Genomic DNA, 27,187 nt, shown 5'->3' with positions numbered 1-27,187 from the left:
CCGACAGAAATCGTCTGGGTTTCCCTACCAACACACAGGTATGTAATTTACAACAACTAAGGGAAGACGAAAAACAAATAAAACTGACGATAACAAATAATTGATCATAACACCCGCCACCGAAGTCGCATGATCGATTTACAATGGCGGGTTTGGTATGTATCGTTTGGAACCCGTGACTTCGACAGGCAATTATTCTTGTAAATTAGGATTTTTTTGCTAAAAGAGTGTTACTTTTTTATGTTTTTAAATTTTTATACTATCAGAAATATAAATTATAAGTTAGCCGTGTCTGTTATGTTTTGCGAGAGTGTTTTGCTATTTTTATTGACTGTAGTTGGCAACACTGCAAGAAATGTGTGTTCAAATGTTTCGCGGCGTTCGAGTGTTTGTTATTTGTTTATACTTGGAGCCAGCGTAAGGAGGAGGCAAGTAGAAAATCTGATTAACAAAGTTGTTGCATAGGTTAGTGTTTACGGATATTAATACACGGTGCGACAACCATTCATTCAGTGCATCACAAATGCGTGATCTGCAGTGGTGACAAGATTTTGCCTGTAGGAGAGTGAAGTAGTAATCATCAAGCATGTTGTTTTCTTTAGTGTGTACACATCATCGCTTAATCCACAGTGATTCACCATTCAGTGTACCTTTTTTCACATTTGTTAACCATACGATTTTAATAGGAATGCATATATCTCATACTGACGGCAGTATGGTTAACAATTGCACCAAATTCGGGTTCTAACATTAACCGTAATATTAACGTGCACAGTAACTGATGTTTGGTTTTTTATGTGATATTTGTCAAGGAACACCATTGTTATGTTAAAGTAGACAATGACAGTTTTTGCATCACTGATGAGATCTACCTATAGATATGTAATTAGTGGTTTATTCACCCGCAGGTTAGTTTAGAGTGATATTAGAAATTTATGGTACTCCAGTGGTACTTCACATCGCTTGTTTTATCGACGCTGCTGTTGACAGGAATATGTATTGGGAAATGGGCATGAAATAGTTATTTTTGTGATAAGAAATTGATTTTTCCACAATGTATTTGAAATAACAAAACTGTTTCACCAGTATGTAAGATGCCTGTAGTGATTGTCAAAAAATTGATCTTTGAGCCCTCTGCTATCTACCTGCTTACAGTTCCGACAGGCTGTCTGCTACCTGTAACATTACACTTTGATTGAAATAACATTATGATTGACATTTGTGTTTTTTAAGGTGTAATGGTTATGTGCCATGGTTCATTCTTGAGTGCCGCCTGCAGCATATATTGCCTTGTTTAGGTGTAGCTGCCTGCCCTCCTCCTTTGTCTCCACTTAAATTTTTCGGAAATACGGAAGCGTCCGATCCCGCCCGTCTGCTTTGATCCTTGACGTCACAAATATGACGGAAACGACCATAAACCACGATTCCAATATTGCGCATATAGAGTCGTTACGTACACATTATGAGGACGAAAATACATCGGAAAACAAATAAAACAATTATAAACAAATTTAGACACTCACCCCATACAAAACCACACAAAATTACGAAAAAAACGACATCACAAAACTCTCCAAGTACCACTAAACACAATATCTGGAATCGGACACTTCCCTACATAGCTCAACAACAGCTCCCGATCCCATAAATTAGGATCAAACACTTCCCTTGTCCTATATAGATCAGAAACATCTCCCAATACGAGCATACACAGCCACACATTGAGGTCGAACACTTCCCTTGACCTGCGCACTGTTAATTTTATCTGTCATATCCATTCCTGAACAAGAACAACAACCGATTAATTTTACTAAAATTACCACACGACATACAGTGAACAACACTAAATTAACCTTCACACAAAACCTTTAACTCATTGAAACGAATTCCAGTACAAACACAGTCGACACTCTTAACAATTCTGGATAATGAGCAAAAGCAAAATGAGCCCATTACGTCACACAAACGAAAACCTTGAACATACCAACAGAGAGCACAACACGACATCTACAAACACGCCACACTCACAAATCAAACTCCGCGCTGTCATGACGTCACACACAACACCCTTACGTCATGGGTCAAAGCCAAATCGTGGGGTCGGACGCTTCTGTCGACCCAATTTTACAATCGCGGAGTTATCTTTTTAGTGATAATTTGTTTCCCAAATGTGCTGCTATTTAATCCCAAATTTATGATTTCATTCTTGGTAGTGATGCACACATGAAAAACTTTAGATTTAGTTATTACTAAAAAAACTGCAAAGCAGACAGATTTGAACAACTGCACCAATTTGAGACAGTCTTTAACATCCCAGTTAAACTCGTAAAATTATTAAAGACCTGTCTGTCTGTGTATAATGATGTATGGCCACATTAACATGAACAAGTGCGAAGAAGTCTCCTATGATTCTGATATTTCTCAGTCAGGTGACAATTACAGAAAATGTAAGTCCCAAATTAAATTTCCTCTCTAACTATATACAAGTAGAGCTGTTTTAGAGCAATTGATCAGTTGGGCTTGATTAATATGTAGGCTATGAATCATTTGCATGACACTAGTCATTAACAGTTTTATGGTGTGTGGACAATGTTGTTTTTATGATGTTTCAGAATGATACAAACAGCAAAAATATGTCGACATATTAGGCAATATTGCAGTAAAGCAGACCAGATCAACAACAATGAGATAACTTCCATGTTTTATAACAGGAATCCTCGTAATCTGGAACGATTACGAATTGCGTACAAACCAAGAGGGTATGGTCTTGAAGCTCCAGGAAGAGAATACTGGCACAGGTCTGTGCTATTCAGAGTTGCTTGCATTGTACAACTTTTTCACTGAGTTAGAACCTAATGACAATCACTTGTGAAACCAGTCTAATTTATGAAACAAGTTAAATAATAAAAGTGTGTTGTACAAATTGTATTGTAGTTTCTGTAGATGAACGAAAAATGAAGTACTCATTCAGTGCATTTCCAGTTTACTTTTTCCCCTAAAAACTGATCTTCACCTATTCTGTTAACTAATAATATAATTGTGCTGAATCATTCCTCATTGCAGAAACATATTTTACCAAAAATAACTATCAACAGCACTTGATTTTGTGTAATTAATTGTCATTTAACACATCCTTGATAAAATTAATTTTTAGGTATCATAGACTTATTTTGAGAGCAAATGTCAGCTGCCTTTTTAAAATAATGTATTGCTTCAAATACAGCAGAGTCAAGCACTAACTCTTAACTGGTATCATGATGTCTGTCAGACTCCAGAAGTTTACTATTAAATTGTATAATACTGTATTAACGTATTAGCCATTTATTGATCTCAGCTAATTGCAACATGTAACATAAATATTAGTAATCAAGAAGGAAATACAGAAAATATTCAAATGATGAAACGGAAAAGTAGATTATCAAAAATCTAGAAATAAGACTTTTAATTACTATTCCTATTCTGCACCTACCTTTCATAAACAACCAAGGAACAGAACTGCTGGAAAATTTCGAGGGTAAATTTGCATTTTGAAGTCACAGTGTAGGCATTATATAAGCTCTGCATCCTGGTGTCTGTCACACACAACCTTGAATGCCTACTTAGCCAGTTTTCTTGGCAGGTACATCCAAACATTATATTCACTACAAAAAGTACAAACAGTACATTTGAAGAGCAACACTGCTGATGGTTCCCAGTAAATCTCTTAAAATTGTTTGATACTGCAGCAGTTGAATCTTACTTTTCTTCCCTATCATCAGTGTTCTCAAACCAAAAAGCCATTGAAATGAACAAAAACTTTTTTTACAGTACTTTGAAAAATGTTATGTCTGCTTCCACCCACTGAAGAAAGCTTAACTATGGATTCAGTGCCAGATTAAGAGATTGCTGTGAAGCTTAGCTTTCAGCTCAAGAACAGCAAATATCATGCACAAAAGATATGAGAGTACTTTTGTTTTACCGATTTTTATTGTGTGATCTCTGTATAATCGTATCGAAAATCTCGTGAGTGAAAAGTAAACCCCATATTTGTTCAACGTCTGGATTGTTACTGAAGGCATTAATCCTAAAGTCACAGATCATAAATCTGCAACACAGTGCTGTGTTATGTTGTCTTTTTCTGATATTAGTTGATGGTTGTGCTTTTCTCCATTTGGAGTAGTTTCCCTTCACGGCGATGTGAGTGACTTATACTTAGATCATCTTCACCTGTTTGCATGTCCTACGTTCCATCATCGTTCTCTTTCTGTTTTGTGTTCGTATCACCATCCCTTTCTGTCTCAAAATCTGGATCAGTATTATTTTCATCCAAAAGGTATTTCATCATTTCTCCCAGAGAAGTTTTGAAGTTTACTTCATTTACTCTCAGAACCTGTTGAGAATAATAAGTCTGTTTGGGCTGTTTTGAATAACTATGAGAGGGACCTGGTAGAGGCTCCCTATTGTGCAAATTGATGAAACACTGCCACTAAGAACTGTAATATATTATACCATAATTATTCTAATAAATACAAAATGTTGAGAAATGCATCTTGATGAAAAATAATCACACAACTGGTAGCATAAATCTGCCAGACTTTGCACTTTTACTAAAAGTGTAACAGTGTGACCAGCACCCAACATTTGCAGCGGGAAGCCAGCACTCCCTCTGAAAGGTACACGGGATAGAAAATGGAGAAAATGCAAAACTGTGTCAGAATGGTAGGGGATGGCCACCGGGAAGATACAGCCCTCCAACAGGTGTATGATACCAGTTAAGGGTTAAAGAAGTGCTTAAACCTCATTCCTGACCATTTTCACTCTCATAATGCTCTTGGCTTGTTCTGTAAATTTGTGTATAACATTGATTTTACCAAACAGTGCAGTAGCTGACATCGCTGCTTTGAGTTAAATTTCTGTGTACCATGGATCACGTAAGTGTGTAATCATATTGAGACACTACTGTTTGTTTACCTTGCAGCTTAATGTATTGTCTGCAGGAGGTTAGAAAAAGTGTACCGTGTATGTCAGGAGAACAAACTTCTAATGTTTTCCTTGTGTGTATTTGTGTGGCTGCTGTCATATCATCTGGTCTTTTAATAATTAATTATATGCCAATATTTTTCTTTCTGCATTACTACTATACCTGCCATTGCATTCCTGAGGATACAATTAGGGATAGCTTAAAATTCATACTTCTCTTTTTCTTTGCACCAGTCTCCTCCTTTTATGTAGTGTGATTATATTTGTGGTGGTGCACAAAATTCATATTTCCAAACACATTGTTTGCATGTAGTCCTTTTTTCTGGTGCTGCCATCAGAAATGCTTTTTGGTTTTGTCAGTGTGATAAATGCAGTCATTTAAGACCAACACCTACCCATGCACAAAGCTGTAGCTATCCAAAAGATGTAGCAGTGTACACAGATCCTTCATGTTAACATTTTTCAGCATCTATACCAGTTATTATAATTGCTAATTTAACTATCATACACATTGCAGAAGTTACATGCTGCAGCACATTTTATTTGTGATTTTTAGGTCCTTTGCATTATGATTCTCTTCTAAGTAAAAATGGATCATCAGATAGTACTAGGTATTAAAGGGGTACCTGTTCGCTAGATAGTGAAAACTATATGTCTGGAGTGTAGCTGTTAAAAGGAAAACTAGATGAAGCTGTATTGTGACAGTTATTAAAGTAGTTCCTCTGTTTTGGGGGAGAGGCAGATGTAGAAGAAGAAAATATAAGTAAACATGGTGATCAACAAAAGTTTTGCATCACCCCGGTTCCCAGAACTTCTGAAGATAGACATTGACTGTGGATATTGTATCACAGACACAGTCTCTTTGACTGTTTAGAGATGTCTCTAATCCCGCCATAAAATGTAAACTACCATGCATGAGCACTGCCTATTACCGTATTTACTCGAATCTAAGCCGCACCTGAAATTTGAGACTCGAAATTCCAAGGGAGATAAGTTTTATGCCGTGCATCCAAATTGAAACAAAGTTGGTCCACTGTAATATGAGACACAATTTAGCACGAATGAATGACTATACAGCTACAGTAGTTTGGTTCGAGTCTTAAGCTTAGCAGTTAAGCTTTACCATGTAGCCACTGCTATGCGTCAGGTGCTCCGTCCGTATTTATACGGGTACCATTCATGTGCTTCGTCTGGTTTGAATCGATTGCTTATTTTTCTCTGAACTGGTAAGTGCCGTTATCTTTGTTATAGATGTTTACGTCACTCTAAACTTAAAATGCATTACTGTACTGTGTCATGCATTGTTTGTCGCATTCTGATAGTGAGTGTTTACGACCTGTCACCGCTCGCGTCATGGCTTGGTTTTGTGCACGCTACCGCCGCTTACAATAAAAAAAATAAAAAAAGGAAAAGTCTCATTAGCGAAATAATGACAAGAGACTGCTTGCTATTTGCTGTTACTTACACTGCTGCTTTCTTTGATAATGATCAATAAGAACCAAATAATAGACTGTGTATGATAGATGATGTTCTGAACGAGAGTTTAGCGAAAAATTTTCTCCGGTTGAAAATCTTTGCAGACGCCTCTGTAGTACATTACATTCTGCACAGAAATTAGTCATCTTAGATTTAAAAATCTTGTCAATTGCTTCATTTCTGACTGTATCACTATTAGGCATAAGAACAATACGAATATAACCATGGCATGATATGTATATTATTTCGCGTTTGCTGTTGTCCTACTCTAGTTTCATAGTTTATTAGGCAGACAGGATTTAAATGACATAGCAGCATTCACAAAAGAATACATGGCAAAATGTATATATTCGTACGGTATTATTCTTATGGTGAAAAACAATACTGCATGCGATTCACAATTCATAAAATTTCTTATTAGCAATGATCTCTTGTCACAGGTAGGAAAAATTCAGAACGTAGATTTGGCCGTATTGACAAACATCCCAATCAATCTTGCTAGTCTGATTTTCGTAGTACGTTGAAATGCTGCTACATTCGAAGATGAACAATACGGAATTTGTATTTACTTCGTTGGATAATGTATGAAAATGCAGTGGTCGAAACTCGGGGCGGTGAAAAAAAGCTTTTTTAATTTACTGATGCCAAGGTTTTGTCGCCAGTATTTATCTTTGTGCCTGCAAAGCATACCTGTGTAACGCTACATAATTCGACGGCAGAAGTTAGTTGTGGCGGCACCTACCAAGATTTTTCACAACTTCCGCTTACTTTGCACTCGATTCTAAGCCGCAGGTGGATTTTTGGATTACAAAAACCGGAAAAAAAGTGTGGCTTAGATTCAAGTAAATACTGTAGATGGAGAGGGTCCGACAGCTGTTCAGTTCCAGTCCTTCCACCAGGAAGGAGGTACGCAGCTTGTGTTGTCTGTAATTCAACCATGCCTACACAGTCAATAATACCATTCAGTCATGTCCACATTGTTGCTTAGTGCCAGGAAGGGCTCTCAACAAGAGGAGTCTCCAGGCATTTCAGAGTGAACTAAAGTGTTATTGCTCAGGCATGCAGGAGATACAGAGAGACAGGAACTGTCGAGGACATGCCTTGCTCAGCCCGCCCAAGGGTCACTACTGCAGTAGGTGGCTGCTAACTACTGATTGTGACTCAGAGGAACCCTAACAGCAACACCACCATGTTGAAGAAGGCTTTTCGTGCAGCTGCAAGACGTCGTGTTATGACTCAAATTGTGTGTAGTAGGCTGCGTGATTTGCAACTTCACTCCTGATATCCATGCAGTGAGGCCCAGAAACATGCCGAATGGATTGCTCAGGATTGGCATCATGTTCTCTTCACCAGTGAGTTGCACATGCCTTCAATCAGACAATTGTCAGAGATGTGTTGGGAGGCAACTCGCTCAGGCTAAACACCTTAGACACACTGTCCAGCGAGTGCAATAAGGTGGATGTTCCCTGCTGTTTTGGGGTGGCATTATGTGGGGCTGACGTACACCGCGGTGGTCATGGAAGCCGCTGTAACGTCAGTACAATACATGAATGCCATCCTCTGACCGATAGTACAACCATATTGGAAGCATATTGGCAAGGCATTCGTCTTCGTGCACGACAATTCGCACTCCCATCATGCACATCTTGTGAATGACTTCCTTCAGGATAACGACAGGGCTCGACTAGAATGGCAAGCATGGGATCTACGCCGAATCGCCGTTGAGGAGTGGGACAATGTGGACCAATAGTGCCTTGATGAATAAAATGGGCGGAAATGATGCTTGTGTTGATCTTTATTCCAGTTTTCTGCACAGGTTCCAAAAGTCTTGGAACCAAGGTGTTACAAAACTTTTTTTAATGTGTGTATCTAGGATGAGTGAGTTTCCATCATATGTGCACTAAAAAGAATTGGCGGATGAAAAAGAAAGGCTGTAAGGTATTTGGGGAGAACAACCAGAAAATACTTCTTTCAGTTACATTGCATAGATATTTTACCAATATGCAATTATCTTTTAAACTGTGAGCTCATTAATAACAATGTTCAAAGCCAATTTGGACAGTTCGATAATCAATTAAATGCTTCTAAAAATTAACCTGTCAGCAACCACAAATACACTGTGCAAAAACACATAGTGTTCAAACAGTCTGTTCCCTGCCTCATAGTAATTTTAAGGGTTTATATGGCCATCAAAAGTGTCACACATTTATCATCTCAAAGACAGGCCCATTTCAATTTATGTCTGCATGCGCACAGATGCGTTGATTTATATTTCTTCCTATGTAGTCTGTTCTGTTAGCACATTCCATATTCCTAGATTTTCGTAAAGTATTTGACACGGTACCACGCTGCCAACTGTTAACAAAGGTATGAGCATATGGAATAGGTTCTCATTTGCGATTGGCTCAAAGACTTCCTAAGTAACAGAACCAAGTACATCGTTCTCTAAGTGTTCATCAAAGGCAAGGGTATCGTTAGGAGTGCCCCCAGAAAAGTATGAGAGGGCTGATGCTATTTTCTATATTCATAAAGTCTTGTGATCAGGGTAAGTAGTGTCCCATCCGGTTAGCCGTGTGTTCTAGCACACTGCTTTCCAGGCAGGAAGGCATGCCAATCCCCGGCACGAATCAGCCTGGTGGATTAGTGTCGAGGTCCAATGTGCCAGCCAGTCAGTGGATGGTTTTTAGGCAGTTTTCCATTTGCCTTGGCGAATGCGGGCTGGTTACCATTATTCCGCTTTAGTTACACTATGTCAGCGACTCTACGATGTAAACATTAGGGCTATACTCGTGTGTGAGACGTTCACAGGCGGTCCACTGGGGGCTGAACTGCACAGTGATCCTGGGTTCAGTGTGGAGCAGCAGAGGGGTGAGTGGACTGCTGTACCCTATTGTGGGGTTGTGTACCACTGAGGCTACAGTGGGATCATTTCAAGGTCCCCAGTTCCATACAATACAATACAGGGTAAGTAGCAGTCTGCAACTGTTAGCTGATGATGCTACGGTGTATGGGAAGTTGTCATTGTTGAGTGACTGTGGGAGGACACAAGATGACTTAGACAAAATTTCTAGTTTCTGTAATGAATGGCAACTAGCTCTAAATGTAGAAAATGTAAGTTAATGCGGTTGAGTAGGAAAAACAAACCAATAACATTCGAATACAGTATTAGTAGTGTGTTGCGTACACAGTCATGCTGATTAAATATCTAGGTATAACATTGAAAATCAATATGAAGTGGAATGAGTAATGAGCATGTCAGGATTGTCAAAGGGAATGCAAATGATCAACTTTAACTTATCGAGAGAATTTTATGAAAGTGTTTCATAACCCATTGTTGAGTACTTGAGTGTTTGGGATCTGCACCAGATTGGATCAAAGGAAGGCATCGCAGCAATTCAGGGACAAGCTGCTGGATTTTGTTACTGGTAAGTTCGAACAACACACAAGTCTTATGGAGATGCTTCGGGAAATCAAATGGGAATCACTGGAGGGAAGGTGACATTCTTTTGAAGAAGCATTATTGAGGAAATTCAGAAAACTGGCAAACAATTCTACTGCCTATATTTTGCATAAGGACCATGAAGATAAGATAGATTAGGGCTCATATTAAGGCATATAGACAGTTGCTTTCCCCTCACTGTATATTCAAGTGGAATAGATTAGGAAATGATTGGTAGTAGTACAAGGTACCCTCTGCCAAGCATCATATGGTGGCTTGCAGAATATGTATGTGGATGTAGATTAGCATTTTCCCTGTATTTCTGAGTCACATTGTTTCTCTTTCTGTTAAGTAAATTTATTCAAAATGGAGGCATGAGAAATAGAGGAGTGTCTACTTCACAGCTGAGAAACATGGACTAAGGCTGACAGAACTAGTTTTAAAGCGCCGGTGAATTTTAAGTTTTTGTTGCTTTTTTTTAGCAGTTTCTTCATCAAGAAAAACTATGAAATGGAAAGGGCAAATTCACAATTACTGATGGGAGGGAAAAGTCACTTGAAGCCTGTGGTCAGCAGACAAACAGTATACAGGAAATGTTAAAGATGTTATTGTGGCCTAAATTTCCAGATGGAAATTTCAGAGTATGTATAATAATGAGTTCTAGCTTGTCCAGACTTCAAAGATGGGAGCTAAACTGATCAATAATACAAGAGAAAAGATTATAATGCAGGTTATGGATAGTATAGATGACAATGTGAGAAAAGCAGTGAAAGAGAAACTGAAGATGAAGAAACTTATTAAATTAACACCAGGCGAGTTGTGACAGCCTGATATGAGATGGAGATTTGAAGCCCTAGTTTGTGAGGGTTTGGTGAAATATATTGCAAAAGCTCTGATTTTGTTTCATAGCATGGTTATCATGAGGCTGTTCATGTTACTCAGGCAGCTTTGTAGTTGTCATGCTAGTATAAAACACGAGACAAGACTTATGAGGTTAGGTGGTTGACTGCAAGGAGGTTTTCAGCTTGCAGAGTATATATCTAGATGCAGAAATGTTACCTATCTTGAGAATTTGTCTTCTTTCATTTGGTACTAATAGGATGCTAAGAACAGATTTTAAAACAAAATTGCTCACATGGCTGGAAGCCCTGGGGGCAGTTAGACATGATTTGGGCCTAAAAAATATATTATGAAGTTGTGGTGTGTGACGGAAGGTACGAAAGAAGGCTTTAGAACAGTTTACGGAAATACTTATCCTATTTCAATCCTTACATAAGTATCAATAGAACTGCTACTCTCATGACATTCTTACTCCACAGTAAGACTATCGCTCTGTAACCCTACAACAAAATTTATTTTGCCTGTGCAGTCATGGTGTTTGGAAATTTTTTTTTTTTTTTAAAAAAAAACACCCAGTTTTTTCATGTTTTTGGCAGGTACATTTTTACATGTTTAAAGTCATAATTTAGATTGTTTAATACATTAAGCTTTGAAATTGCATTATAGAACACTGCAACAATACAATAATTGAATATTAAAATGACTTGTATGTTGATTTCACTATCCTGTGCCCAACTATTATGAACAGTTTTTACATGCTTATGTAAGATTTCCCTTGTAAGTGAAATCAGTTCTAGTAATAGTCCTCTTCAATTCAGGGTGTTTTCTTTCCATTGGGAGAAAGTTGTTTTGTATAGCACATACAAGTTATATGCATGTATATCATTAATATCTGAGAACACAACAATAGGCCATCTATTTGTCTGCCTCTACTGTGCAATTCACCATCATCTTGTCTAGTGTGTCCACCGCTCTTTTCATAGAATTGTAATCTAAACTAATTTCCAGTTTTCTTTTGGTCTTATCACTGACTTTTGCGTCGTGGTGCAGAGTTCTTTATAGAATTAAACATTTTTTGTTCTTTGTAATGTATGATACAAACATTGTGTCCTCTGTGAAAGCAAATGTTGATATGCAATTAGGAATCTCTTGTCTGCAATAGTTTTGGTGATATGGAAGGCTTGTTGGGGTTTTCTTTCTCCACACATTTAAAGAAACATTGTGATATTTCTCTTCGTCAGCATTTACCCTGGCTAGTATGAGGTGAAAAAGTTGTCACAGATAATGTTATGCCCTTTCAAACTCTAAGACATGTCAGTTACAATTCTTGGGCCTTGGTAGTTTTGAGTGGTCTCACCTGGTCATTTCTCATTATACAACTTGAATATTACACACACAGCTTATTTCATTGTCATAAAGTATGCAAAACATGATGCCATACTGTGCTGGTTTACTTGGTATATACTGGCATATGGGGCAGTTTCCCGTGAATGCATTAAGTTGGCCATGTACATATTGGTATTGTATAGCTTAGACAATATCTCTATCCATTGCTCCCACAAATCCCTTATATGTACAAACTTATCCTGTTCACATCGTCTTAATCTCATTATCAGATCGAATAACCTGTGATTCTTTTTGAATGTTTCTTATGACACTGAAATTCTGAAAACTGGGCAAAATTTTAAGCCACAACCTTCATTAGTAAAAGAGACATACGCCATTCACACACACAAGCAAGCATACTTCGTGCACACATGACTACCTACTCTAGCATCTCGGGCCAAAGTGCAACTATCACTTGGGATCCAAGCAGGAAAGAAAAAAAATAAAGGTGTTGTGGTCACACGAAATGATGTGCCTATAGAAATTGCCCTTCTGATGTCCCCAAAGAAAAAAAAGTTCATGGCTGTTTACATAGCCAGTTAGCGAAGCCGTGCTTCATCAGAGTAGGAAACATAAACCAATACCTGAACACTGTTGTGGATAAAATGCAAAACCCATTGACAGTAATGTAGTCTTTTCCCTCTCTCAGGTTCTCAAAGTTCATGCACCACGTGAATGCAATACAGATGGTATTTCAGATTCTTTTTGGCTCTGCAAATGCTCCCATAAGACGCAGTCTTGCATGGATATTTTCCATTTAGGCATCGCTTAACATCGAAGGTTGGCTGGAATGTTCCCGTTCTTCACACTATCAGTTTTTCTGAAATGAGCAACTATGCAGGACATAATTGATTTGGTATGCACAGTTGAGGGACAAGCTACTCTGAAGTATTCCTGACATTTTAAGAAAGATTGCAAGTTGAAATAACTTTCAAGAATGAACATGTGTTCAGTCTGGTTAAAACATATTTGTTTGTACACAGCTAACTCACTGCTGACATCAAAAGGATGGAAAACAGCTGTGTGTCTCCCACAAGGTCATCCTCTGGTAACACAATCATTCCCACTGTTCAGAAACTTAATTTCCCACCACTTTTGAACGCCAAACCAAAGCTACAAAATAACTTTTTTCTGTCTGAATATATTTCACTTTCAATAAGGGACAAATAAATCCAATGAAGGGAATTTATTAAAATCAAATATTTTCAGAATGATAGACCACCAAGAATCCTTTAGAATCAAAATGGACCAGAACCACTTAGGAAAGTTAAAATCTTCATGACCACTGTCCCCTCCAAAAGTGACTTACAAGTAAGGTTCTCAGTTAAAATTTTGCTTGTTAAAATCTGGCTACATGTGCACAGTATTTAAGAGCTCAAGCCCTTCCTCTGTGTTTCACAACAGTTGTTAATCACTTAGCAAAAACAAATACCAGATGAATGGCAGAACAGTGGTGATAATGTCAACAGTAAAGCTTTGCATGCCAGTAATATCATCTTACCTGTTGTAAAGGAAGTTGCACACTGCTCAGTGGATCCCACTTTCGGAAGGCTTCTGACAATAATGAAAAATGTGTGCAATAAACATCTGATTTTCAGGTTTAACTTTAAATACTATTTGTGATTAAATGCATTTTGACTATGTTGGCTGTTGTGCATCAGAAGTACCAACTAACACCACAGAAAATTTTAAAAAGGGGAGAGAAACAATAAGAATTACAGAAAACAAAGCTGTAGTGTTCCTCGATATTATAGGAAATTGTTTTTGTTTCATCACTATCTACCAATTTTTACACCCATGGATATCTTAAGTTGGCATACACACTTTTTATAAAATTCAAAACAAATACACTGTTGTAAGTCTGTTTCTTCAACAACAGAGATTTTATTAAGCATAGATTATTTGTAATTAAGTCACAGAAAGTGATGGTTCCTGAGTCTTCTCGAAATACAAAACACAAACTTCTGGCCAACACATCACCATGTAAGTTTCTTGAATAACTTACCCATTAGTGCAAGAGAACACGATAGGTTCAATTGGGAAGTACTCGACTGTGAACCACAGCCATGCTGAATGAAGATAGCAGTGCACGAGACAGACAGGCCAAGTCCATACGCTAGCCAAACATCGATGGTATGTAATAGAAAAGTTCAAATCAAAGTCCAGGAGGAAACAATGTAGTGCAGGGCCTTCTTAATAGGTACCGGTGTACTAAAGAACGTGTTAACATCAACTGGTTGCAATGTGAAGCCACTGCAGTTCACAGCAACCCTTGAATGTGCTGTGGGTATTTTGCCTGGTGCCAGTGTGTGTAATGTTATGCATCCACATCTATACTCCGAAGCCACTTTGTGGTTATGTGGTGGAGGGTACTTCATGTATCACTGTAACTTCTGCGTTTCTTGTTTCAACCACGAAGGTTTGTAGGAAGAATGATTGGTGGTGAGCCCTCATGTGAGCACAAATCTCTCTAATTTTGTCTTCATGGTCTTTTCAAAAGATATACATAAAAGGAAGCAACATATTTGGTGACACTTACGAATGTACACTCTCGCAGTAATTCTGACCGTGAAGCAGAATGACTTCCTACAATGTCTCCCACTGGAGTTGGTTGATCATTTGTATTTGTGCAACACTTCCGTGCTTTCTAGATGAACCTATAATGAGATTCGCTGTCCTGCTTAGGATCTTCTCTATTTCCTCTGTCAATCCTATCTTGTACGAACGACCAATATTCAAGTATTGGTTGAATTAGGTTTTTGTAAATTGCTTCCTTTGTTGGCAGACTACATTATCCTCGGTAAGGCCATTTTTATACTGGACGGTTGAGAGAACTCATCTGTTCAATATAATATGTCAAATAAAAGCACGTCCAACCATATAAATTTTTGCTACCAGTCTCAGCATTATACGACACCATCTTCAGGCCACCTGATGATGAGTCAGAAGAATCCTACCTCTTGCACAGTCAAAATAGGGGCCACCTTGCAGTCACTGGTATCTGTAGATTTTTTTTTAACCGTGTCCCTTCAATCATCATATGGAGACTCTTAGACAAACATACCACATTGCCTTTCATGCTGTGCCTAGTGACCTTGCCAGATTATGCATAATCATATGATATGTCCAGCAGGATTACAAGATACACCTCATATCAAATACACTAACAAATATCAAATTGAATAATTATTGGACAGATGATTCTGTTGTGTAGTTTTAAAAAATCGAGAAATTTACAATTTTATGAAATCACTGAAATAAATTTTCAGTGAGAATTAGATGTCATCTTCATGAAGTATGGCCAACTTTAAATCTATGACCCCCATTTTTCAGAAAATATGCTACAAGCCAAACATTCTGAAACACCAATGTCAGGCTGTTAAGCCAAAACTCGTCTTCTGAACCCCTACAATTTTGACTCAGTGTCAGATGAAATACCACTAATAGTGATGATGTTTACAAAATTTAATGAGTCGTAACATATTTTCCTTGCTGGAGAAAATATGAAATAAATTATTACATTGGAGAATGTAAAGTAACTTTGTATTGGGATGTGTTATAACTGGTTAATGTCATGGTAATGGATTAAAAAATAATGATGTACTGCAAAAGCAATTTCTCCATCCACAAGATCCAATGTACTTAAGTGATGATTTTGAAGTACTGCTGTCTATATTTTTTTCTTTATGAAGTCCTGATGCCTGACCAGCACTATTCAATCCCTAAAAGGAAGATCCTGCATGCAGGCATTTCAGGTTTTTTTCCCCAAATAGTGCCAAGTCAAGTGAAGGAGAAAAACCATGAAGTTAAAGTAAACATGACAAACAAAGAAATTGCAGTCCATCGAAGTACACTTTGTTATGGAAATTCCTGACAAAATTAAAACTATATACTGATCAAAGTTCAGGTCCCAGACTACCATACAATTCTAAATCTAAAGATTAATAAAATATAATTTGCATTATTGTCCTTGTCAGTTGATCAGGGAAAAGAGATTAGAAGACTGATAGTTTTTTTTTCCCCAGAGCTTCAGCAGCTGTCAGCATCCTTTGCATTTATGTTTTATTATTTTGTATATTTACAGTTCCAAGGCTGTTTTTCTCAGATTTTTTTATGCGCAAACTATATCTTATTACAGGCTGTCACTGGAGCAGAAGAATAGGTATGTTGTTGCAAGTATTGTACATAATACAGGAGTGATTGCTGTGACAGCATCTACAGCTGAAAATGCAATCCGTCGCCATTTGTACAGGTAATTACTACAGTGTGTCACACTTTTTCATTAAGAAATATTAGCTGGCTTCATATATACTTTACTTAGATTACATCAGAAAAGCTTTTCCTAAGGAGTTTAGTAAAGGATATTTTTCAGCACCCGCTTCCTTATACTTCCCTTCATTAATTTTTACTCCATTCTTGCTGTTACTTTCAGAATTTATAATGGGACATAAGTATTAGTTTGATGAACACTTTGCTTGATTTCTATTTGAAGACTTCATAATATTTATGGTAAGGCATGCGAATAAATTTGTGTGATTTCAGCAACAAAAGTTTACTGATTCTGCATTTAAGACATTTTATATCGTAGAAAAGCACAGTCTTCAGTAACACTGTCACAGTTGTTTAATACGAAAAACATAGAAATTGTTCCTTTGTTCATGTATTGAAGCTTATATTGATTTAAGCACCATATTGGTCTTTTGATATGGTTAATTCAGATTGCACTTCTTTCCCACCCATGAGAGAGAATAAACTGATAGAATATCAACAATAGTAGGAAATGCTGAGTTGAATGAGAACGGTGATATAAGCAAAGAAAGAGGGAGCTTCGTAGTTAGTCTGACATTTCTTAAGCATACAATTTGTTAATGTGATAGTACTAAGCAAATGTCCCCGAATCCAGTGCCAGTTGCACATTGCCTATGTAATTGCTGCCAGGGGCAAAAGAAATTTGATTTTAAAAATTCTATATAATCATTGACTGAATTTAAGAAATTAAAATGCTGTCATAATATACTCATTAAGAGGTATAGTTGTAAGTCAAAAGCCTAGGACAAGTATTACAGTTATAAATTGTGTGTTTATATTGAGGTGGCAGCATAACTGATGGTGTGCAAATACCTGGACTTTATTCATCCAGTATTTGAGAAAAAGTGCAGTCAGTGACTTTAAACAAAATTTGCATGTAATTTCAAACCTTTTGACCCTTTTCCCACTGACACTTCCCACAACATGACAAAAGGAAAAAAGTTTATCGCATACTACAGTTTCACTGCTCATGCAATGAAACTTCAGCATCAGACATGATGTTTTAATTTATTACTTCTGCACTACTGATTCTATTCGTAAGATAATTTACAGGCAGTATTCACATATATCACTGAATGTACCTGCAAAATTATCTCATTGTATAACACACAATTGAGGAAGTATGCCATCATAAACATTGAACTACTTGAAAAACTTGGTTTTGCGTAAAGTGAAGTGCAATTCCCTGTACTATATTCATGCAGTGTTTCATAATGAAATCACTTAGCAACTTCCAACAAACTAAATACACTTTCTATCCTTTTCGAAACTTTTTCATGTTGGTATGCTTAATGTAAAATATTTAAATACATTAACTCATTTGTAAAATAATCATACGTTTGAAGTGTTTTATACATGGGAGTTCTGTTCTTTAAAGCATCAAGGGTCTATCAGTTGGTGCACTAAGACAAACGAGATGAAATATCAAACAATATATATATATCTCTCTCTCTCTCTCTCTGTGACAGGCCTACAGATGTCTCAGCATACCATAATCTAGGTCGTGTTCTGGCACAGAGATGTTTGGAGTCTGGTATTGCAGAAATCTACTCCAGTCTTTCACCAGATCAAGGTGAAAAGGTTAGTATGAACTTCACATACTTAAGTTCTTTAGATTACATGGAAAAATGTAAATACCGTTCCCAGGCAGAGAAAACATTGTAGCTAAGCATGGAGTGATGTGTCTTTGCAAATTGTTCCATAAGCATGTTTTGTACCAACTTGCATTTTATTAGGTAATATTGAACTTCATTGTGTTGTTGTGTTGGTATTAGTCCAATGATTTACAAGTGATTGTACCACTGATTGTAGTATGACTACATACCATGGTTGTTAATACAATAAAAGTTAAACAAGTGGTATCTTCTTGTCTTCATATATCTTTTAGGCAATAATCATTCAAATGTTTCTTTTATGTATCTTTATGTTTAAATATCCATTGATTGCAGCAGCAACAATCTGTTGTCTTCTTTGTCTCGTAACCAGTGGTGGAATGTCTTATAATATACGTACAAGTAAAGAAAGGATTCATAGCAACAAAGACGTAACTTAGACTTACCAAGGTTCATAAAATTGTGATGTTAACTCAATGGAGTAAACAGAAAAGCAAAATATAATTAATAGAAGTAACAATCTCTTACGTGAGGAGGTCCCCAGGAGTGCGAGCAACTTTTTGAAACCATCTATATGGTGATCCAGGTTAGAGTCCCAAGTATCGCATCCTGCAGTCATTCATCCAAGTGAGCCCTCATTTGCGAGTGACGAACAAAAAAGAATTTCATGCAGTCCTCTAGAGCCTTAAAATTAATATTGTTATTCGGAACAATTGTGTAACATAATGATTTAAGATACTGTTCTTACATGCCAAAAGTTGTGAATTTGAATCTTCCCAGGTGCTGTTAATTTTTTATTTTTAAATCTTTATCAAAGGAGCTTTGATCATAATTTTCATTCAATTAATTGGTTTAAATGTAATTGTTTGCCATGTCATTTTAATAATTGTATTAATTTTTTTAATTTGTGCCAGTTTTTTTTCCTATCATTCTTTTTTTCTATCAGGAATCTGTATTCATATGATTTTAATTATTTTATACATTACACTTGATTTAATTTATTTCATTGCATCTCTCTCTCTCTCTCTCTCTCTCTCTCTTTCTCTCTTTTAATTTCTTCCGTGTTACCTCATTCATTATTTCTATGTCTCTTTTTGCTTGAATTAAATTTTATTTATGATTCTGTGTTTGTTTTAAATCATTGTCTGCATATCTTTGACCATATTGCAACAAGAATTTATGTTGTAAATGCTTGTATGACAATTACCATCGTATAATGAAAAATACAGAAAAGGCAACCAACCACTTCCTTACTAATTCACTGTGTCTGTGATAGTGTACCTTCGGGTGTCTCTATGGTTGTGTTTTGTGTATTTTCTGCTAGAAGAAGAAGTGGACCTCAAAAGCTAGAAAATACTTTGTTCTGTTACATGTGTCAATGACCCACACATCAGTATTCTACAGATGAATAATTCATTTTTTGTCGTCTGACTCATAGAGAAATATCCGAAATGAAAAAATAACGATAGGGAGAAAAAATGAGAGCAAATAACAAAATTAAAAATGTCACCTAGAAGAAGGTGTAATTAGGTGAATGACGAACACTAACTTCACGTAACGAATTTTTATTCAGCACTTGCACATACAGGAGCACGGAGTGAACTACCTCTGGCCAGAACACATACAGTACATATACAGCTACAGAACATTCCAGTACAATGATTCATGAGATTTGTGGATACTTCTAGAATGTACACGAACCGAATATAGAAATTAAAACTGTGCAGTGCATGTGAGTTTTGAACTCACAACCCCCCATGCAACAGTTTAGTAACATAACCACTCCACCACGGTGCTACTCAGCTTCTTCTGCGACATTGCTCCCTCCTTAAGAGAACAGCGTCTCGGTGATATGTCCTCCTAGTCTGTGAATGAGTCATCAGTCCTGCATACTCCAACTCCTGATGACTGATTCTCACCCTGACGGTGATCATCTTAGAACTTCTTTTGCCGCTATACTTTTCGTCACCTTTCCACTTGTTGCCTGTCGCCAAAGCTTCAAATTTACCCTGGGTTGCAGGATCCTTACAGGGCTTCATTCAAAGGACGTGGACCGTATCTCTGATATTTCGTCACCTTGTGTTGGGGGTGGAAATCTTCAACTTCGTAAGTAATATCAGACAACAGTTACGGATCTCACTTTTTCTGGGTCTGGCTGCACACCTCCATTTGACAAAAGGTGTCCAAGTATTTTGATGTCTTTTGCTCCAAGGAGACACTTAAGAACAGCCCTCAGTCTTTTGTTACGTGCATCAAATGCCTCTGAGAACACTATAATGTCATCTAAATAACAAAGACATATCATCCGCTTTAGGTGCCTTAGAAGATTTCCCATCATCCGTTCAGAAGTTGCTGGTGCAATACACAAACCAAACGGCGTTACCTTAAACTCATACAGGCCCTCAGGGTTAGCGAATGCAGTTTTCTCATGATAAGCCTCATCTAGTTCAACTTGCCAATATCCCAAGTACATGTCCATGGTTGAGAAAAACTTAGCCCCCTTCAGACAATCTATTGTATAGTCAATTCGTGGAAGAGGGTAAACGCCCCTTTTAGTTATCTTATTAAGCTTCCTGTGATTAACACAAAAGTGCCAATTGCCATCCTTTTTCCTGACGAGGTCCACTGTTGACAGCCATGGGCTCTGCGAAAGCTGAATAATGTCATTCTTCATCATTTTCTGTACCACTTCTTGTCTCATAATGGTAGCACTAATTTTGCCCACAGACTTGGTATGGGAGGTTTCTATGATGATGCTCAGCTGTTCTTCAATTAACAGCTCAGCATTTACTATGCACATGGGTCTTGGAAGCATCTGTGGTTCTCAGCGACAGTTAACTATCCACAATTCACCGAATCCGTTCTTAAACAAGATGACAGAGGCTGGGATGCCCAAGTTATTCTTCAGTGGTACGCTTCTCGTATATTCCACTACAAGATCCATGGGTTGATGCAAGGCATGACACGTGACAGTTACCTTTCTAGTACTGACTGCAGGAATGATCACTTCATCCAGCACACAGTCTCCACACACTCGGATGCGCATCTTCCTGTCCGTACTATCTCATCTCGTCTAGCATAATCTTCAAATGACCACAGTCTATAATTGCCTGAGAAGCTTTCAAAAAGTAACATCCAAGAATGATGTCATGACTACACTCTTGTAAGACGATGAATTTTAAGGGCTGTGTATGGCCACTTATACCCACACGAATGGTACATCTTCCTGTAGGTTTTACATATTTCCCATTACCCACTTTTAGCAGAGGTGTTTTGTTGTCAACGAATACGGTTTTCTGCAACTGGTGACCAAAATGACTGAATATGATGCTCCAGAGTCCACAAGAGCTTGGGCTGGTCAGCCATCCATGAGGAAATCGACATAGTTTCTTTTCATTTTTGTAGTGATCGACAGCAGAGGATTTTTCTTTTTGGCTTCCTCACTTCCAAGGATGGTCACATCATTCAGTTTTCCAGGTTGCGGTGGCTAGGTGATCGGCTGGAGCTTCTAATCAGCGATGGAGACCTTGATTGGTGTGTTGGGTAATGTCCTCTCCAGCAGTTAGCTTGCAGCGATGGTGACCTACGTCGTCCTGCATCCACATCTTCTTGTTCATCATCGTCGTCCCGGAGTTAGTGTAGACTAAGATCGGTCTGTTGTCTGCTGGCACGGGCGTAATCAAATATCCACTGCCTTTCCTGACAATATCACACCACATGCCCCAGTCATCCACAGTGGAAACATACTGGTTGGTTATCCTGGGTCCTCCAGACGTCACTGTTCCTTGGTGCTCAAACAGGTTCCTCATGCAGCATTGTAGGGACATAACTCCGCCTGGGTCTCGACTTTTTCGCAATTTTAAAGGGAAATGAAGGTTGAGAGATTGGGTTCAGTGTCTGTTCTACTTCCTCCCTTATTACTTCTTGAAGCATCTCGGTTTTTTGCTCCATCACAGACATCGATATGATGTTTGGAAGCCGTTCAAACTTCTTGCATGTAATTCTTTTTTGATGCATTGTCTCAATATACTGGCACCATTTTATAAAGTCGTCTGATGTCGAAACCTCCTTCAGGAGTAGGGCATGATACATGTCCTCACCAACACCCTTCATGAGATGTGCAACCTTATCTTCTTCCTTCATTCTAGGATCCACTATTTTACACAGCTCTGAGACATCTTGAATGTAGGATGCTGTAGTTTCTCCTGGATGCTGTCCCCTGCATTTTAATTTATCTTCTGCCTTCGTTTCTGTCATTGTGTGTTGCCAAAATACTTGCGCAGTTCTGCCTGGAACACTTCCTAGCTTGTGAACTTCTCCTCATTGTTCTCATACCGTTGTTTGGCAGTGCCCTCCAAGTAGAAAAATACAGTAGCCAAACACACGGTGTCATCCCATTTGCTAAATTTGGCGATATGCTCATATTCATTCAGCCACTTGTTTGGATCTTGCCCATCGTCACCAGAGAACCACAAAGGCTGTCTCATGCAGTGGCTCACAGTTGCTGTCATCGTACCATCATCTACTTATTCTGTCTCCGATAGATTGCGATATATTGAATAGGGCTCGAACTCGGGTTTCTTGCCACGTAAACTGCGGCTCTGTCGTGGCCTGATGGAAGCCACTGTGTTGTCAGTAATGTGTGCTATCACAAGTTCCAATACCCAGTGCCTCCACCAGAATAATGTCATGTAGAAGAAGGTGTAATTAGATGAATGACGAACACTAACTTAACTTAATGAAGGTTTATTCAGCACTTGCACATACAAGAGTGTGAAGCGAGCTGCCTCTGGCCAGAACACATACAATATATATACAGCTACATAACATTCCAATACAATGATTCTTGACATTTGTGGATACTTCTGGAATGTATTCAACCCGAATATAGAAATTAAAACTGTACAGTCCACGTGAGTTTTGAACTCACAACCCTCGATGCAACAGTTTAGTATTATATACGCTACGCCACAGTGCTACTCAGCTTCTTCTGCAACAATATGATGATTAAAATGATACAGTGGAGAATTAGAAGTTTAAAAAATACATGTGGGTCCATCAGTATTTGTGGACTGTGTGTATGTTGCATTTAAATCAGTTAAATGAATAAAAATAATGAAGTCCTTTCGATAAAGTTTTAAAAATAAAAATTTATTAATACGTGAGGAGACTCTAACCCAAAACCTTCACCCTCTCGCATCTTAACCACTATGCTATGCTGCTGTATTGGGTAGTAGTACAATTTTTAAGGAGATAGAGCTAAACTCTGTTTAGATGATTACTCACAAATTACATCCCAGCTGGATGAATGGCTGCAGGGTGTCATACTTGTGGCCCTAACCTACACCACCACACACACAGAGGTGAGAATAGTCACGGGATACCTCCCAATGTCATGTTGGTACTCCTTTTGCTCAACATAGTGCAGTAACTTGATGTTGCATGAACTCAACAAGTTATTGAAAGTCCCCTGCAGAAATATTGAGCCATGCTGCCTCTATAGCCATCCATATTGCAAAACTGTTGCTGGTGCAGGATTTTGTGCACAAACTGACCTCACAATCATGTCCCATAAATGTTCAGTGGGAATCACGTTGGGCAATATGGGTGGCCAAATTATTCGCTCGAATTGACCAGAATGTTCTTCAAACTAATCATGAACAGCTATGGCCCGTGACATTGTGCATAGTTTTTTGGGAACTTGAAGTTCGTGAATGGCTGCAAATGGTCTCCAGGTAGGCATAGGTAACCAATTCCAGTCAATGTTAGATTCAGTTGAACAAGAGGACCCAGTCCATTCCATGTAAACGCAGCCCACACCATTGTGAATCCATTACCAGCTTGCACAGTGCCTTGTTGATAACTTGTGTCCATGGCTTCATGTGGTCTATGCCACACTCGAACCCTACCATCAGATCTCACCAACTGAAATTGGGACTCACATGAATGGACCACAGTTTTTTAGTCGTCTAGGGTCCAACTGATATGGCCGCAAGCCCAGGAGAGACTGCAGGCAATGTCATACTGTTAACAAAGGTACTTGCATCAGTTGACTTTTGCCAGAGCCCATTAACGTGAAATTTCCCCATGCTGACCTAATGGATATGTTTGTTGTACATCTCACATTGATTTCTGCGGTTATTTCATCCAGTGTTGCTTGTCTATTAGTACTGACAACTCTGTGTAGACACTGCTGCTGTTGGTTAAGTGAAGGCAATTGGGCATTGCATTGCCTGTGGTGAGAGATAATGCTTGAAATTTGGTATTCTAGGTGTATTCTTGACACAGTGGATCTCAGAATATTGAATTCCATCACAGTTTCTGAAATGGAATGTCCTGTGCATCTAGCTTTAACTATCATTCCGAATTCAGAGTCTGCTGATTCCTGGCATGCAGCCATAATCACGCTTGAAAGCTCTTCACATGAATCACCAGAGCACAAATGATGGCTCTGCAAGTGTACTTCCTGTTATACCTGATGTATATGATAATACCACCATCTGTATATGTGCATATCACTATCCCATGACCATTGTAACACCAGTGTGCTGTAGTGTGCAAATTAATTGGGACAAAATGGTTAAAATTCAAAGGCACACATTTGTACTGTTGTATAATACAATTAGTAACTTACCAAATATTAATACCTAATGTGTCCTCCTGTAGCTTTAACCAGCTTCTGAACACATTTTAGCATAGATTTGACCATTTAGAGCAGGCTCGTCCAAACTGTGCCCCTGGGGCCCTAGCGCCCGCAATCGCCCGCGGCCAGCGCCCCGGGCGAATTCGTATGTTACTGCAGTGGCCGAGCCGTGCCGCTTAGCTGGCCGTGCAGACCTCACGAATGCCAGCAGATAGATATATTTGTTCACCCGACTTCCCTTCAGACAGAGGACTTCTCACAAGTGCTTCAACTAGAGCTGATTGACCTACGGAGCCATATCCACCTGAAGGACCACTTTCTTATGTGTAAAACTTTGGATGACTTTTACAGCTGTGTTCCACAAGAGAAATATCCTCTTTTCCACAAGCATGCGGCCAAAGTTCTCTCAATGTTTGGTTCCACGTATATTTGTGAGTGCTTTTTCTCTCTTTTAAAGCTTGCTAAAACTAAGAACCGTTCATTCCTTGGCTATAAAAATTTGACCAATTCTTTGAGGTTAGCAGTCTCACGGAATTTTGGACCAAGCCTAGACAAAATCGTTTCCTCGAAAAAGAAAAATGTGTAAAATGTTAATTGTCTTATTTAATAATGTTGACTGTAAGAATTAAAGAGCTTTATAACCTTAATTCTATTTTAATAAGTTTTCAAACTTGGTCATTTAAAATTATTAAGTACAAAACAGCAAACTAAGGATACAAAAAATTGTAGCACGAAGTATAACAAAAAATACTTACTTATAACTACTAACAGTAAGAATGAGATTCTATATCCCTTACATAAATTTAATTCTAAAATAGAATATTTTGTTCGCATTAGATATGACCGCTGGACAGTCCAAAGCAGAGCAGTGCTGTTGTGGTCTCACTCTCTCTCTCTCTCTCTCTCTCTCTCTTTCTTTCTTTTTCATTCCTAAGCCGACACACGGCCGCGGACGGGGCGCTGAACTACAGTGCTTTGCACCCGCAGGGAGCGGGCGCACCCGCCGGGCGCAATTCTTGGATGAGCCTGATTTAGAGGAAACCACACTTTTATCACATTTACTAACATACATTCTTTTGTTGAACAGTCCATTTTACCAAGACAACTTTTCTCAGTACTCCATAATTCCTATGCCAACCTTTTCATACCTAGAATAGCTTTCCATCAAGCTCCCAATCTCCACAATATTCTTGTCACACTATGCTCCCTCTGCACCAATATTCCTACCCTATGGCTCTTACTCCTGTACTGTCCCCACTGCAAGACTTGCCCTATGCATCCACCTAACACCACCTGTAATAGCCCTGTAACTGGCAAAACATGTACTATCAAAGGGAGAGCCACCCACGAAATGACACACGTCATATACCAGCTATTATGTAAACACTGTTTGGCCTTCTACATCGGCTTGACTACCACCAAATTATCAATTGGGATGAATGGACGTAGGCAGAGGGTGTATACTGGCAACTCGCAATATCCTGTTGCAGAGCATGCTCTACAACATGACATTCATGACCTCGGCACCTGTTTCATCCCACACACCATTTGGATTCTTCCCTCAGACACAAGTTTCTCAGAACTCCGGTGGGAACTAGCACTACAACACGTCCTTGGTTCTCACCACCCACTTGGCCTTAATTTACATTAATTTATTGTGTTTCAGCATTTCTTTATTGTAACTACTCTTTACTTCCGTTTTAGTTTTCTACATCTTTTATTGTCTTTCCTATCTATTTTTCACGGTTCTCCTCCCACGTCTGTTATGTATATAATGCACTTAGCTTTTCATTCTTTTTAACTCGTGCACGACGATTAAGTAGTAATCTCTGCCTTGCATGTTACCCTGTCTTCCACCTTAAAGCTCTCAGGTTTTCAGGTCTTGTCCAATGCGGACCCCAACAATCAGTCTTTTCTTCTCGTCCCATACAGTAAGTCTCCCCTGATCCACAGTTTGGGGTGACTTTCCCAAAATATACCCCTTTTCCGAGACCTCTCCAATCCTTTTCCTTCACCCTTCTTCCTTTCCCTTCAGTCCTTCTGCCTGAAGAAGGAGCCACTGACTCTGAAAGCTTGCAGATTTTTAATCCATCCAATTAAATTCTTTTGTCAATAATTGATGGTTTTCGTTGTTACATTTTATTGTAAGAGTGATTAATTTTTCTCTGTAGGTTGCAGCTTTCGTTGGCGCTCTGGAAGCAGCAGGAATTTCTCTGGCTGAACCAAAAAGGTTTTTTGCCCCACGACCTTGGGACATGCACAGGAAAGAAAAGCCATGGGAAGTAACTGAATAGTTTGCACGTGCCATTTGGTGTATATTTTGCAATCTACTGTGACAGAGACAAAATCTCAAAACTGCTGTTGAATGTCACATTGTGAAAATAGTGGATTAAGTGTGCTGGCATTTCAGATGTTGTTTTGACATGTGTGAATATGGGTTTGGTAATGATATCATCATGAAATGCATAAAGTTGTGATAAAAGTTATTGTTGTAGTGTGATTAAAAATAAAAGTGTGAAAATA

General features: G+C 38.4%; 1 protein-coding gene across 1 annotated transcript; it reads left to right on the top strand.

The window, feature by feature from the left end:
• The first annotated feature begins 347 nt into the window (after positions 1-347).
• Positions 348-27,187, top strand: LOC126325369 (39S ribosomal protein L18, mitochondrial). The gene is made up of 5 exons (XM_049995169.1): positions 348-428; positions 2,613-2,798; positions 16,239-16,352; positions 17,878-17,989; positions 26,836-27,187. Exons 2-5 carry the CDS (start codon positions 2,614-2,616, stop codon positions 26,956-26,958), a joined length of 534 nt encoding a protein of 177 aa, XP_049851126.1. The 5' UTR covers positions 348-428; position 2,613; the 3' UTR covers positions 26,959-27,187.

This window comes from Schistocerca gregaria, chromosome 2 (genome assembly GCF_023897955.1).
Source record: "Schistocerca gregaria isolate iqSchGreg1 chromosome 2, iqSchGreg1.2, whole genome shotgun sequence".
Taxonomy (NCBI): Eukaryota; Metazoa; Arthropoda; class Insecta; order Orthoptera; family Acrididae; genus Schistocerca; species Schistocerca gregaria.
This window is presented reverse-complemented; position numbering and strand designations above follow the sequence as displayed.

What these genes read in the sequence shown, in the direction of transcription:
- LOC126325369 (XM_049995169.1), top strand. Translation starts at nt 2,614, where the DNA reads ATGATACAAACAGCAAAAATATGTCGACATATTAGGCAATATTGCAGT. An exon ending in GGAAGAGAATACTGGCACAG is followed by an intron (nt 2,799 to 16,238) that starts GTCTGTGCTATT and finishes ATCTTATTACAG; the next exon opens with GCTGTCACTGGAGCAGAAGA. An exon ending in CACCAGATCAAGGTGAAAAG is followed by an intron (nt 17,990 to 26,835) that starts GTTAGTATGAAC and finishes TTTTCTCTGTAG; the next exon opens with GTTGCAGCTTTCGTTGGCGC.